This window comes from Talpa occidentalis, unplaced genomic scaffold (assembly GCF_014898055.3).
Source record: "Talpa occidentalis isolate TD23 unplaced genomic scaffold, MPIMG_talOcc4v2.1 talOcc4.10, whole genome shotgun sequence".
Classification (NCBI taxonomy): Eukaryota; Metazoa; Chordata; class Mammalia; order Eulipotyphla; family Talpidae; genus Talpa; species Talpa occidentalis.
Window position 1 is genome coordinate 55020893 of NW_023600993.1, and position 13314 is coordinate 55034206.

Below are 13314 nucleotides of genomic sequence, written 5' to 3' on the forward strand. Positions count from 1 at the left end.
GTACTTTTGATGTTGTATCTAAGAAACCACTGCCTGACCCAAAGTCGCAAAGATTTGCCCCCATATTTTCTTCTAAGAATTTTATTGTTTTAGCATCTACAGTTAGCTACTTTGAAATAATTTTTGTATCTGGTGTTAGGTAAGGCTCTAACTTCTTTTTTCTTTTTTTTTTCACATGAATATGCAAAAAGTGTCCATTCATTGAGTGGACTATTATTCTTTCCCCATTGAGCTTCCTTGTCATTCTAGCTAAAAAATCACTCAACATAAATGTATGGATTTATTCTAGACCCTCAACCCCATTCCACTGATCTATTTGTTTACCTTTATGCTAGTACCCCTACTGCCTTGATTTCTGTAGCTGCGTAGGTAGTGTTAAAATCAGGAAATAGAGTATGAGTCTTCAAACTTTATTCTTCTTTTCCAAGATTGCCTTGGCTATTCTAGGTCCCTGGCATATCCATGTGAATTTTAGAATCAGTTTGTCAATTACTTTTTAAAGGCAGCTGGTATTTTGATAGGTGTTAAATAGATTATGTAGGTCAATTTGGAGTATACTACCATCTTAACAATACTGAGTCTTCCAATCCACAGACATGAGATATAATTCCATTTATTTAGTTCTTTAATTTCTCTCAATAGTAGTTTGTAGTTTTCAATTACAATTCTTGTATAACTTTTGTTAACTTAATTACTAAGTATTTTATTATTTTTAATCTATTATGAATGGAATTGGTTTTTCTAATCTTATTTTGAGATTGGACATGGCTAGTGTAATAAAACAATGAGTTTCTGTATCTTGACCTTGTATTTTGAAACTGCTGAATTCATTTTTTAGTTCTAATAGCTTTCTAGTGAATTGCTATTAGATTCTATATACAAGATCATGTCAACTGCAAATAGAGATATTTTCCTTTCCGATCTGAAGTATTTTTATTTCTTTTTCTTGCTAAATGCACTGGTTATAACCTCCTGTACCATAATGAATAGAAGTGGAGTGCAACCTTGGCATGTTCCTATTCTTTTTTTTTTTTTTTTAGAGGCATGTTTTTATTTATTTATTTGTTTGTTTGTTTGTTTGTTTGTTTGTTTTGTTTATACATGCATTGGGTACAGTCAGAAGCGCGGGAGGGTGAGAGAATTCACCAGAGTCAGAGCAGGGAGCAGAGCAGGCAGAAGGACCAAAGTACACTGCTGAGGGGAGCAGCGGGCGGCAGGAGAGGTCTGCCCGCCATGTGGGACCCTCCTCCGGTGGCCAGGGAGCAGCTGGGGATCGAGCCGGTGCCGCAGAGGCCGCGGGCAGCTTCACAACCCAGAGCTCAACCTCTGCGCCACTGGGGAGGCCCCAAGCATGTTCCTATTCTTAAAGAGAAAGCATTTAGGGCCTCCTCTGGTGGCGCAGTGGTTGAGTGCTGGGCTGTGGGGCTGCCCGCAGCCTCTGCAGCACTGGTTCAATTCTGGCCGCAGGCAAGGGTCCCATATGGCGTGACAGACCTCTCTTGCTGTGCCCACTGCTCCCCTCAGCAATGTATTTTGTCAGTCTGCCTGTTCTGTTCCCCGCTCTGGCTCTGGTGAATTCTCTCACCCTCCCATGCTTCTGACTGTACCCAGTGCTTGTATAAATAAATAAATAAATCTTAAAAAAAGAGAGAGAGAAAGCATTCAGTTGTTTGCCATTAACATTAGCTACCACTGACTATGTTAACATTCTCAAGTTGGGTAAGTTCCCATCTAGTACTGGTCTGTTGAGTGGTTTGTTTGTTTGTTTGTTTTAAATCAGGAAAAAGCACTAGCTTTTGTCAAGTCTATTTTTTTAATAGATTTATTTATTTATTTATTTATTTATTTATTTATTGATATAAGCACTGGGTACAGTCAGAAGCGCAGGAGGGTGAGAGAATTCAACAGAGCCAGAGCGGAGAGCAGAACAGGCAGACTGATGAAATACACTGGGAGCAGCGGGCAGCAGGAGAGGTCTACGTGCCATGTGGGACCCTCGCCCGGTGGCTGGGGATCGAACTGGCGCTGCAGAGGCTGCGGGCAGCTTTGCAACCCAGCGCTCAACTGCTGCGCCACCGGGGAGACCCTATCAAGTCTTTTTTCTGACTCTATTAAGATGATGTTTATTCTATTAAGATGGTGTATCCACTGGTTGGTTTTTGCATGTTAACCTGTTGTTCTGGGATAAATCTTAACGTGTTCATGGTGTATAGCCTTTTCTATATACTACCAGATTTGTTTGGCTAGAATTTTGTTAAGGATATTGCAATATTCATAAGGGATACTAGTCTGTAATTTTCTTTCTTGTGATGTTTTTTGGTATCAAGGTAAAACTGGATTCATAGAATGAATCAGAAAGAATTCCTTTTTTTTTGTTTTTTGGAAGAGTTTGTAAGAACTGATATTAATTCTCCTTTAAATGTTTGATAGGGCCTCCCCGGTGGCACAGCAGTTGAACGCTGGGTTGTGAAGCTGTCCACAGCCTCTGCAGCACTGGTTCAATCCCCAGCCACCGGTGAGGATCCCACATGGCGCGACAGACCTCTCCTGCCACGTCCGCTGCTCCCTTCAGCAGTGTACTTCATCAGTCTGCCTGTTCTGTTCCCCACTCTGGCTCTGGTGAATTCTCTCACCCTCCTGCTATTCTGTCTGTACCCTGTGCTTGTATAAATAAATAAATAAATAAATAAATAAATAAATAAATAAATAAATAAATGTTTGATAAAGTTTTCCAGTGATGAGGTTATATGGGCCTGGGCTTTTCTTCATGGGAAATTTTTTAATTTTTAACATTTTAATTGCTATAGGTCTATTCCCGTTTTCTATTTCTTCTTAAGTCAGTTTTAGTAGTTTGTGTCTTTCTAAGAATTTTTCCATTTCATTTCATTTTCATTCCACTGTTGGTGCAAAATTGTTCACAGAATTCCCTGTCATCCATCTGTTTTGTAGGGTCAGTTGCGACATTCCCTCTTTTATTCCCGATTTTTTTTTTTTAAGATTTATTTATTTATTTATTTATTCAAACAAACAAGGTATAGTCAGAAGCGCAGGAGGGTGAGTGAATTCACCAGAGCCAGAGCGGGGAGCAGAGCAGGCAGAAGGACTGAAGTACACTGCTCAGGGGAGCAGCGGGCGGCAGGAGAGGTCTGCGCGCCATGTGGGACCCTCCTCTGGTGGCCGGGGAGCAGCCGGGGATCAAACCAGCACTGCATAGGCTGCGGGCAGCTTCGGAACCCAGCGCTCAACCGCTGCACCACCAGGGAGGCCCCTTTTGTTCCCGATTTTAGCAAGTGGAAGTTTCTCACCCCATCTTGGCCTGATCACCTTTTTTGTAATTGCAATCCTCCTCCTAACTAACACTCCTGAGTTTCCCTAACTACTTTCAGGGCAGAGATATTAATTCTACCCTATCATATACTCTGTTTAGTATTTCTGCTTATTACCTGCCTCCCCTACCAGTACAAACACCATGAGAACAGCTCCCTTCACTTGGTTCATTGCTATATGCCAAGCACCTGAAAAATGCCTGCCAAACAGTAAATGTGCAGGTGGACTTGCTGAATAAATGAATGATCCAAGAAAGAGCAAAAGAAGAGAGAAAAAATGTACACACATCAAAAATAATAATAATGATGACAGGAATGGTCTTGAGATTTCAGACCTATGCTGTCCAATTTAGTGACCACTACTTACAGGTAGCCATAGGAACCTGAAATGTGACTACTCCAAACTGAAATATGCCACAAATGTAAAATACACAGCAACAAATATTTTTAATGCAAAATAATTTTGTACTAAGTGTTGAAATAATATTTTTGATATACTGGGTTCAATATATATATATATATATATATATATATATATATATATATATAACTGCAGCTTCTTTCAACTTTTTTTATAAGCACCAGAAACAATTTAACTACACATGTAAAATTTGTGGCTCACATTTGCAGCTCAACGTGTACTTCTTCTGGACAGCACAGCTCCAGACTTGGATGGGGTGGGGGTAATGTCATTGAATGTACAGAAAAACAAAGGCAACTTCCAAATGCATGGTCAGATGAGACTCTTACAGAGCCAAGGGAGTGAGGGTGGTATATGCCTGGCCTTGAAAACAGAGGCCCCTCTAGGATCTGTATCTGCACTGCCTACTGGAACCACCACTGAGCACCCCCACTTTGTGTCCTATCTGTTGAATAGGTCTAGGATGGGGTCTCCAATATGCATCTGTGGGTGGGAATCACTGCCCTGATCACCTACTTCAGCAGGTGCTGCTCATAACTAGGTGGGTCCTATCTACCCAGAATCCCCTAACAAACAGGCTGGACAAAGTCAATGACTTTGAGAACAAGGCTGTACCTCAACACGCAACAACAGAAGCCACGTAAGGGACTTTATTGAGAGATGGGCAGATGCTGTAAACCTCCTGGCACCAAGCTCCACTATGGCAAGTACTTAAGTGATGCCAACACGGAGGTTGTACTCTGCCTGGTGACAAGACGGGAAGCCACTCAGGCTGGCTGTTCAAGGGCTCCTTTACACTTCAGGGCCCTGACTTCCCAGAACCTGGACCATCTACTAAAATTCTGCTTAATGTGAATCTGTGTTTTAAATACCACACATATATGTGTAGTATATATAGACGCATGTATGCATGTGCAGACACAGGCCTAAGCCACCCAGCTCCTCCCACCTCCACTGCGTGCACAGGGTAGTTGTGCCAACGTCCTGGCAAATCTGTCACTGAGCCACTCTGTTGGGCACCTACGTGTGCTGGACATGCTTTTGAATTCAGTATGGGCTGAGACAAAGAGGCAGGGGCTGCCCCTCAGCTCCTTGCTGGAAAAGGGCACCAACTTGAATGTGCTCAATGACATGGAAGATGTTATGCCAAAAGACATGATGCCTTTCATGCTACATCGTAATGGACATAGAATCTCCACCCCCTCCACTGGGTGCTCATGAAGTTGGGAAAGCAAGGAAGGTGGTTGTCAAATTAGGCCCTTATAAGCTGTGCTTTATGTCTTCTTCATAAAAGTGTCCTAAATTTTTGCCCGCCTATTGCGAATCTATCTCGTAATTCAACAAAAGCCTGTATTTTAGGACCAAGTATCCTCCAGGAGCTATAGGTTGGAAAGAGGTGGTGGCCGTCTAACTTAGGAGACAAAGGCCACCCACAAAATTGGCAGCTAGTAACACCATTTCTAACATAAAATGATTTTTCATCTAAATACATGCAGATTTTTATATGAATAAAATATAAGTTTCTATGTAATATGCCAATGTGATAATTTTTGGAAAACCAAGTTGATACATAATGCATTTTAATGTTTCTACACTAACAAAGTGACATGCAGCTTTGAAAGATGCCTTAAAATAATCAAATCATTCCATTTTTTGTGGGAGAAAAAGAGGGAATTAAACTTTTTGGAAAATATATGTGAAATCACCAGAAAGACCACATGTCTTATTTTGGACCAGGGAGGTGGCATCAGGGAACGGGAGGAGGGACGAGATGTTTCCAAGGAACAGACTCCATTTGGTCTTTCCTAGTAAAGCCCTTGTTAAATTCCAGAATGGCTCAATATGGACTCTCTAATGGAGCAAAATAAGGAAACCATCTCTGTTAGAATTTTTTTAGGTAAAAGAAAGAAAAGAAAATCAGACATTGCACCTCTCTCCCCTAGGCTCTTTGGAGATTCCCCAAATTAAAAAAGGAGAAGAATACATGTATTATTAATTATTCCCCAAATTAAAAAAGGAATGTAATGCACTCATGGGTTCTCTTCTAAGGAGACCCCTGTGCCTAACCCTGGGCATCCTGCCCAAAACAAAGAGCCTTTGTTCATCCACAATTGTGTCCCCCAGATAATTCTGGGAGCCCCAATTTCAAACAGAGTGTCTTCTCATCATTCTATTATGCTTGTTAGAGAGCAAGTCTCCATTTTGGGCTTTAAAAATATGGCCACCACAATACATACACCTCTCTGCTTCTAAGAGAACTGGTAGGCACTTAGCTGTAAGAAAAGGCTTACTGGCATGGAAGCATCTTCATGAGAAAATGTTGGGAGCAAACAAACTGCAGAGTCACCTATATGATGAGTTCATCTGTGTTATGAAATCATATCTGTGTGTGACATGTATACCTATGTGTATACATACACATATCTATCCCTAAAAATGATGTTCAAGTCATTTTTTTTCTGGAAAGAATTCTTTAATTTTTACCATAGTTTCAATAGGTCCTAACATGACCCAGATCTGGTTAAGTCTCAAGGTTGGGCCATGGGTGGGCAGCCTTTTCTTGGGAAAGGACGTGGGAGAAGAGGATGTGGTGGGATAGCTAAAAAGAGTCCCAGTTTTATCTGACACCCCTCAATTCACAAAAGTCCAGAGTGGGTGAAAGAGCTTTAGCTCAGGGAGAGGCTTTTGGAGCTGGGAGGGCATCCTCCAGGCCTCTCCTCATCACTGCCTGCAGGGCTCCCATCACTGCAGAAATTTGTAAGTGGGGAGTGAGTCACATTTACACTCCATACTTGTACACTCATTTTCTTTACAAGATGATATTGTCTCCATATTTTGTTCAATTAATCAAATGAAATTTCAAGCAGAGTTGGTCCCAAATGGGGGGCACAGTGTTCGTTGTCATGGAATGACAGCAAAAGGAAACGATGTTTTTATAAAAAGGAGCATGGGGCAGTGCCACTGGGAAGCACAATGGCAGCCTGGGAGCAGCCTCCGAGGATAGGTGAGGCCCCAGAAAGCTGGAGTCAGAGGAGACCGCAAGAGGGCCATGAGTTAGTCCGTGGAATAACAACATTTTATTTATTATGTGTGCTATAATAAACAGCATTTATTATAAAGTAGGGTCATGAGCTTCTGAGAGGAGGAGAAGGTGGAGTGCAGAGTCAAACCGCTTGGATTTAATCCTGGTCCCAGGTGGCGTTGGCCAGGGCATGGAGCGTCTCCGAGCCTCAGTCACCTCCTCTCTAAACTGGGAATGATCACAATAGCATTCACGCGTTCATGGAATAAGCGCCATTTAACTGCTAGCGACTGTTACCAGAAGAGAAAGAGTGCAGGTAGCAAGCGCGAGATATATTCTTAGCTCTCGGCAAAGTAGGTTATGGTATAAAAATACCATTCAATAGTAACTAAACCAGCATCACCTTCATGTGCATCTTGCAGCAACCTCAACATGTGCAACTTCTTTTCCAAATACCCTACATTAAGGCATCAAGGCTCTGGCTCAGGGGACACATAGGGACCCATTAGTTCACTCACTTTTCCCCCAAATGTGCAGGAGTACACGCTTCGGCTAGGCATTGGAGGAGAGAGAGCCCCCAAACCCCATCTTTGTGTGTGTGTGGGGGGGGTGCCCAGTGAGTCAAGTGCTGGGGGAAGCCAAAAGCCAGGGAGTGGGATGGGGAGGGGGCCAGAAATCTGGGAAGGCCTCACGGAGCAAGAGGGGTGGAGGGCAAAAGACGGGGATGGGGAGAGGAACTGTGTGTTCATGATGGGGAGAGAAGAGTACCCGCAAAGGCCCTAAGGCAGAAAGTGCCTCGTGTGCTTAAGGGTAGGAGAAGGCAAACAGAGTGATTTCTCTACCACTGGTCCTCTCTTCCCTGGCAACCTGGCCTCAGAGCTCAGGAGACTCAAAAATCGATTTGTTTTGAATTTCCTGGGTTTATCTATTAACTACCTAGCATAACTACCTAGCAGACCATTTGCTAGTTGAGAGCATGCTGAGAAACCATCAAGAGGTTGATGGCAAATCCCCAGCAAGAGGACACACCCTAGAATGAGGGCCACCCTCCACAGACTGGGGTATACTGGATGGAGTCAAGGACACACCAAGGTCAGTCCTGGGCCTAGCCAAGGTTCAGGGGGAGCCAGAAGGGTAGGGGTGCCTGGACTGGAGATTAGGGCCTCCCTCGCTGCCTGGGTGCAGGCAAGTAGCAGACTCCCCATGTGCTGTGGTTCTGTCTATCAAATGGGGGTGGGGGGCCTTCCTTGACAATTCAAGTGAAATAAATCCCAAAGTTCGATGATGTGCTTTAGAGGTTGTCACAACAGGAGCCATAAGCCCCAGTGCCATCCTCAAGCATGGGGAGGGTTCAATGAACCCCCAAATTTATATCTAATATTTCTAGGGTGTGGCGTTTCTTTTAGGGAGAACATCTAAACTAAAGGAGACAATTTCCCAAAGTGGAAAACTCTTGAGCCTGAATACAAAATGCAAGACTTCCTCCTACCCAACAAACTCAAACATTCACAACCTGTCAGCTAAGCAAGGTAAGCGCAGGGGAGGGGCTGGTGGGAGACCCAGGACTGCAGGGGCACACCTAAAGAGACCCTCACAACTGTGCACCAGCAAACACACCGCAGGATCTGGGAGAGCCACCCAAATTCCATCAAGGGGGGACCTGCCCAAACATAATGGGTTCCCACTACGAGTGCCACTCACCACGCAGCAGTTCAGTTAAAGGTCAAAATACCGACCACACATAGATGTCAGTAAAAGCACATTGAGAGAAAAGATAAGTTTCAGAATTTTTATGTAAAGTTGAAAGAAAACACACCAAAGAACACTATATATTAGTGGTGGATACTTACATCTGTATGTGAATGTACAGAGGAGAGGTGGGAAGCATAACTTCCAAGAGCAGGACAGCAATTGGAGGAAAAGGTTACTTAATATTTATTTGTAATGCTTTATTTCTTGTATTAAAAAAAAAGAACTTAAAGACAAAATGACAAAAGAGTAACAGTTTTCAATTCTGGGTAGAAGATATACAAGTTTTCGTGTCACAGTTTATCACAATTTTAAAAAGCTATCCAAAATGAAAAAACTAAAACTGGCCAGTCCATGTTGGACAAGGGCTTTGCCGGCCTGCTGTGTCTGTCTTGGAGCCCCCGGGCTCAAACTAGCGTTCCACCCAGGACTTGGTCCACCCGGAGCCCTGAGCGCTGCCCTGGCAGTCCTGCCCAGCTAGGCAAGGAAGAGCAGTGCCCCAGAAAACAGCTCCTCCAGGCCCTTGGACCCCAATATCCAGGCCTCCACGGATGAGCATAGGTGGGGTGGGGGCGAGATAGAGAAGGGGACAGGTCAGGGAGGAGAGAGGCCTGTAACCATGTCACTTAGGCAGACTTGGGCCTGTGGCCCAGTCCTTCCCCGGGCAGGGAGCTCAGTGTCTCCTGACTGGTGCCAGGGGTTGCAGCTTTAAATAAACTTGGATGTGTGGACCTGGGACTGGGAAGCAACACCAACTGTGCCCAGAGCAGGCACTGTCAACAACTGGCCAACATGGCCACCTGGAACCCCAGTTCTGGGCATAGGCTGTGGCCTGAATGCCCAACCCTCTCTCTCACTCCTTGCCATGTTCATCCTTGCACCTGCTCGGCCAACTCCCCACACAGGACACCCCAACGGAACTGTGACAGGCCCCTAAGCATCCCTCGTGAGCCAGGAGCCTTGCTGCTGGATTGAGCTAAAGCCTTCCTGGTCCAAAAAAAGTCAGTTCAACCCATGGGGTGTGTTCCCCTTCTCCCCCAGGCCTGAGTTCCCCCCTCCATGTCCAGGCTCCACTCCTCACCCACTCACATGGAGGGCCCAGGCAAGATGCCCTGGCACAGTCACGTGGCTCAGGTCCTTAAAGACCAAAGGAAGAGCCCAGTGTCCACCAGGGTCTGCCGCCCCCTCTCAGCCTCCCAGAGGGCACCCCCAAAGACCTCCATTCTCCAGTGGGGAGGCGGCAGCTGGGATAACCAGTCGTTGCTGAAACCCAGCACTTGGGGGAGGGCAGGTCACCCTGTTACTGCTGCTGGACTCGGGGGAGCTCACACAAAAGTGAAGGAGAGGGCATCAGCGTGAACTTCGGGTTGAGAAAATGGGGGTGGAGGAGACTGCTGTGAGGGTCCGTGTGATCTGGAGCACAAGCAGAAAAAACACAAGAAGGTCCCCGAGAGGAATGACCTTCCTTCCACTGCTGCCCTCTGCCTTGAAGAGCCACCTGCCTCCATGTGAGGACCCCGCAACCCATATCCCTCTTCCCTTCCTCACAGGAAAAGCCCCAGCCAGTCCCTGAAAGCTGCTTTAAGGCCTGTGTCCTGGGGGCTCCGGGACACACAGTGCACAAGCTAGACTTTCATCACACTACTGCGCTCCCCAAGCCCACCCGGCCTTGGGGCCAGGCACCCACCAGTCCCCACCAGAGGGAAAGGAGTTTCTGGGTCCTCAGGGCCCGGCCTTTGCCCTCACCAGAGCCACGGATTTCCTCCACCCCACCTGGTGCCTCACTCCCCAGGCCTGACCCAAATCCTCCTGCACCTGCAGGGAGAATCAGGAAATCAGCACACCCCCACACTCCTCCCAGCTCAGCACCCACAATTATCAATGATCAGCATCCCTCACCAACACAAGGTATCACCACATACATTTTTTTTAGAAAGGGAAAAAAAGGATCTGCTGCTGAATGTGTAAGAGGAAACCTTGCCAGCACCCCCACCACAGGGATGGCAGGGGAGAGAGGGGGAGGGCGAGGTGTGGGGGAAGACTGGGATGGATGGAGGAGGATGAGAGAGGATGGGTCTCCCACCGGGCTGGCCCTGGTATTCAGGAGTTCAGAAGCCTGACCCCGGGGGATGCCAGGTGAAGCCTTGACTCACAGAGCAGAGACCCCAGGCCAAAGAGGAGTCCTCCGTCCCCACCCCCACCCCACCCCACCCCACCCCAGGCAGTCTTGGTGGTCTCTGACCCCCAGGGGCAAAGCCAGATCTAGAGGCCCCACACCTCTCATGCTGGCAAGCAGAGTCCAGGAACCACCTGTTCCCTCCTGAGGACATACCTGAAAGCGCCTTACAAAGCCCCTCCCTGCTACCCTTTCCTCAATAATTCTCCCAAATCCATCTACCTCGAAGACCATGAAATCAGATGCCCATCTGGCTCCCCCCACCACCTCCTCCTCGCAAACCCAAAGACCTGATCCAAGCTCCCCGATCAGAGTCTGAAGAGCTAAGGGCTCTCTCTCTCTTAGCTCTTCAGACTCTTCTTTCCAGAAGGATCTAGGGGGAAATTCTCCAGAACCCAGATCCTCGGGGGACCCACAGCAGTGGCTTTTCCCACGCGGTCCACAGCGCAGAGGGCAGCCCCCACGCGGAGCTCCGCGGAGATGGAGGCACCGCGCGGGTCTCACCGCCCACCCCCCGCCCTGCCGTTCGGGTGCGGGTGGAGACGGCTCGGCCGGCGCCGGGGACGACCCCCCGCAGGCAGGGCTGCCCCTCCCCCGCGCTCCAGGCCCCGCGCCGCCCCCGGGCGCCCCTCCTCTCTGACCTCCCGCCGCCAAATGCGTCACGTCTGCCGGGCGCTCCGGGGACACCTGCTGCCGCCCCTGCTGCGCGGAGCCCCGCACCCAGCGCCACGGCCGCCGGCCGGGCGACAGCACCGGGCAAAGCCCCCAGGGCCTCGCGCTCCGAGGTCCCGCGACCCGGCCCGAGGCCCCGGGGTCGGGGTCGCGCAGGGCGGTGCGCTCCGGGCCCGGAGCCGGAGGAGCCGGGGGCGCGCGGGGCCGCACTGCGCCGGGGCGGGTGCGAGGAGCGCCCGGGTCTCCGGGGTCGGCGGCGCCCTCCGGGGTCCCCCGCCCGACCCCGCGCGCGCCGCTGTTCTTACTTGCCAATATCCTCGTAGAGCTGATACTCGTCGGTGAAGCGAGTGCAGGTCACTGTGGTGGCCATGGCGGCGACGAGCGGGCGCGGCGTGCGCTCTGCTGCGCTCGGGCGGCGGCGGCTCCGGCTCCCGCTCGCGGGCACGGCGGAGACTCGGGCGCGGGCGCGGGCGACACCTCGGCTTGCGGCGCCAGGCGGGGGCCGGGCTGGGCTGCGCCGGGCGGCGAGCGCACGCGAGATCTGCTCGCTCCGGCCCCTCCTGGAGCGCGCCGCACACCTACGCGCGGGGAGGCGCGGGCGCCGCTGTCACCGCCACCGCCGCCGCCGCGCCCGCCCCGCCCGCGCCCCTGCACGCGCCCTGCACACGCACCCGAGCTCTGCACACGCTGCACCTGCTCCCGCTCTCGCACACGCTCCCTGCACACGCACCCGCGCCCGCTCCCGCGCTGTGCACTGGCACTCGCTCCCGGCTCGCGCACCGGCTCCCGCACACGCATCCACGTCCTGCATGCGCACTTGCTCCCTGCGCACGCACCGGCGCCCTGCACACACTGCTCCTGCACCCACTCGGGTCCCTGAGCCCTGCACACGCACACGCGTCAGTGCCCATGCGCCCCTGGCTGGCACAAGGGCACCGCTGGCCGCCCAGCCAGCTTTTCTACTCCCTGCTGGCGACCCCCTTGCGCACACACACACACACACACACACACAGGGGACTGCACGCAATGAACGTCCTTCTTTCTGCCAAAGGCCCACCTGGTGATCCTAGACCGCAAGAGCAGACTCGGAGCTCAAGAAGTGGGGGTAGGTGGTGACAAAAAGTGCCACCCTCCACAGGACTCATTCCTCACACCACCAGGAGGAGATGCTACCAGCCAGTCCTGCCAGTTCACTGCTCCACCGCCGCCTGGTCCAGTTCCCCTCGGTAGAGCTGCAGGGGAGCCTCCCAGACCACGGGTGTACACTAAGAAGGCTGGTGCTGGGAGGTGAGAGGTGGGGGCTACCTGCTGGCCATGGCCCCAGCCCCTCCCTCATTGACACTCGGGTGTCTGGAATGAAGGTGCCAGGAACCAGAGTTTGGAGCTCAAGTTGAGGGGCTGTGAGCAGAACAGGGGTTTCTCCTCAGTGGTTCAGGGGTCCTGAGAGTTCACAAGTCCCCTTGGCCAGGCAGGGAAAGACATTCTCCCCACTCCCAGCTCCAGCCCAGCGCCTTCCCCTTCCCTGGCCTGGGAAAAGAGGGTCTCTCCTGAAAGTCGCCTGCCCTGGAGCCCGGGAGGAGGAGAAAGCACCAGGGAGGCCAGGCGAGGCTGGCTTGACCCCATTTCGCGCTAAGAGCCTTTCCTCCCCACCCCCGTCAGCAGGCCCCTGAGCTGCCATCTAGAACGTGAACATCAGAGTGAACAAAGAGGATCCACTGGGTTCTGGCACCCCCACAGTCCTCAGAGGGCACAGGACTTGGGTCTGTCCTGGCAAGCCCAGAGGAAAGAAGTTTCCAGCAGCCAGCCCTGGATTTGGGTCAGGCTCCCAGCCTGACATGAGCCACTTACTGTGCTGCCGCTTCCCCAAGCATGGGTTCTGGGCCTGTCCTGCTCATCTCTTTTACTTTGGCTTCCACCCAGTGCTGACCTCAGAAGCTACAATGAATGT

At 50.1% G+C, this 13314-nt stretch overlaps 1 protein-coding gene across 3 annotated transcripts in view; it reads right to left on the minus strand.

Annotated features, from left to right (window-relative positions):
* CAMK2B (calcium/calmodulin dependent protein kinase II beta) overlaps nucleotides 1–11934 on the minus strand; it is a 94145-nt gene extending 82211 nt beyond the window's left edge. The window contains exon 1 of one of the 3 annotated variants that reach the window (XM_037492980.1): nucleotides 11672–11934. In XM_037492980.1, the coding sequence (XP_037348877.1) occupies nucleotides 11672–11736 (65 nt within the window). In that variant the 5' untranslated portion in view covers nucleotides 11737–11934. The remainder of the gene's footprint in view (nucleotides 1–11671) is intronic. The other 2 variants (XM_037492971.2, XM_037492996.2) reach the window with 2 other exon arrangements.
* Nucleotides 11935–13314: the final 1380 nt, after the last annotated feature.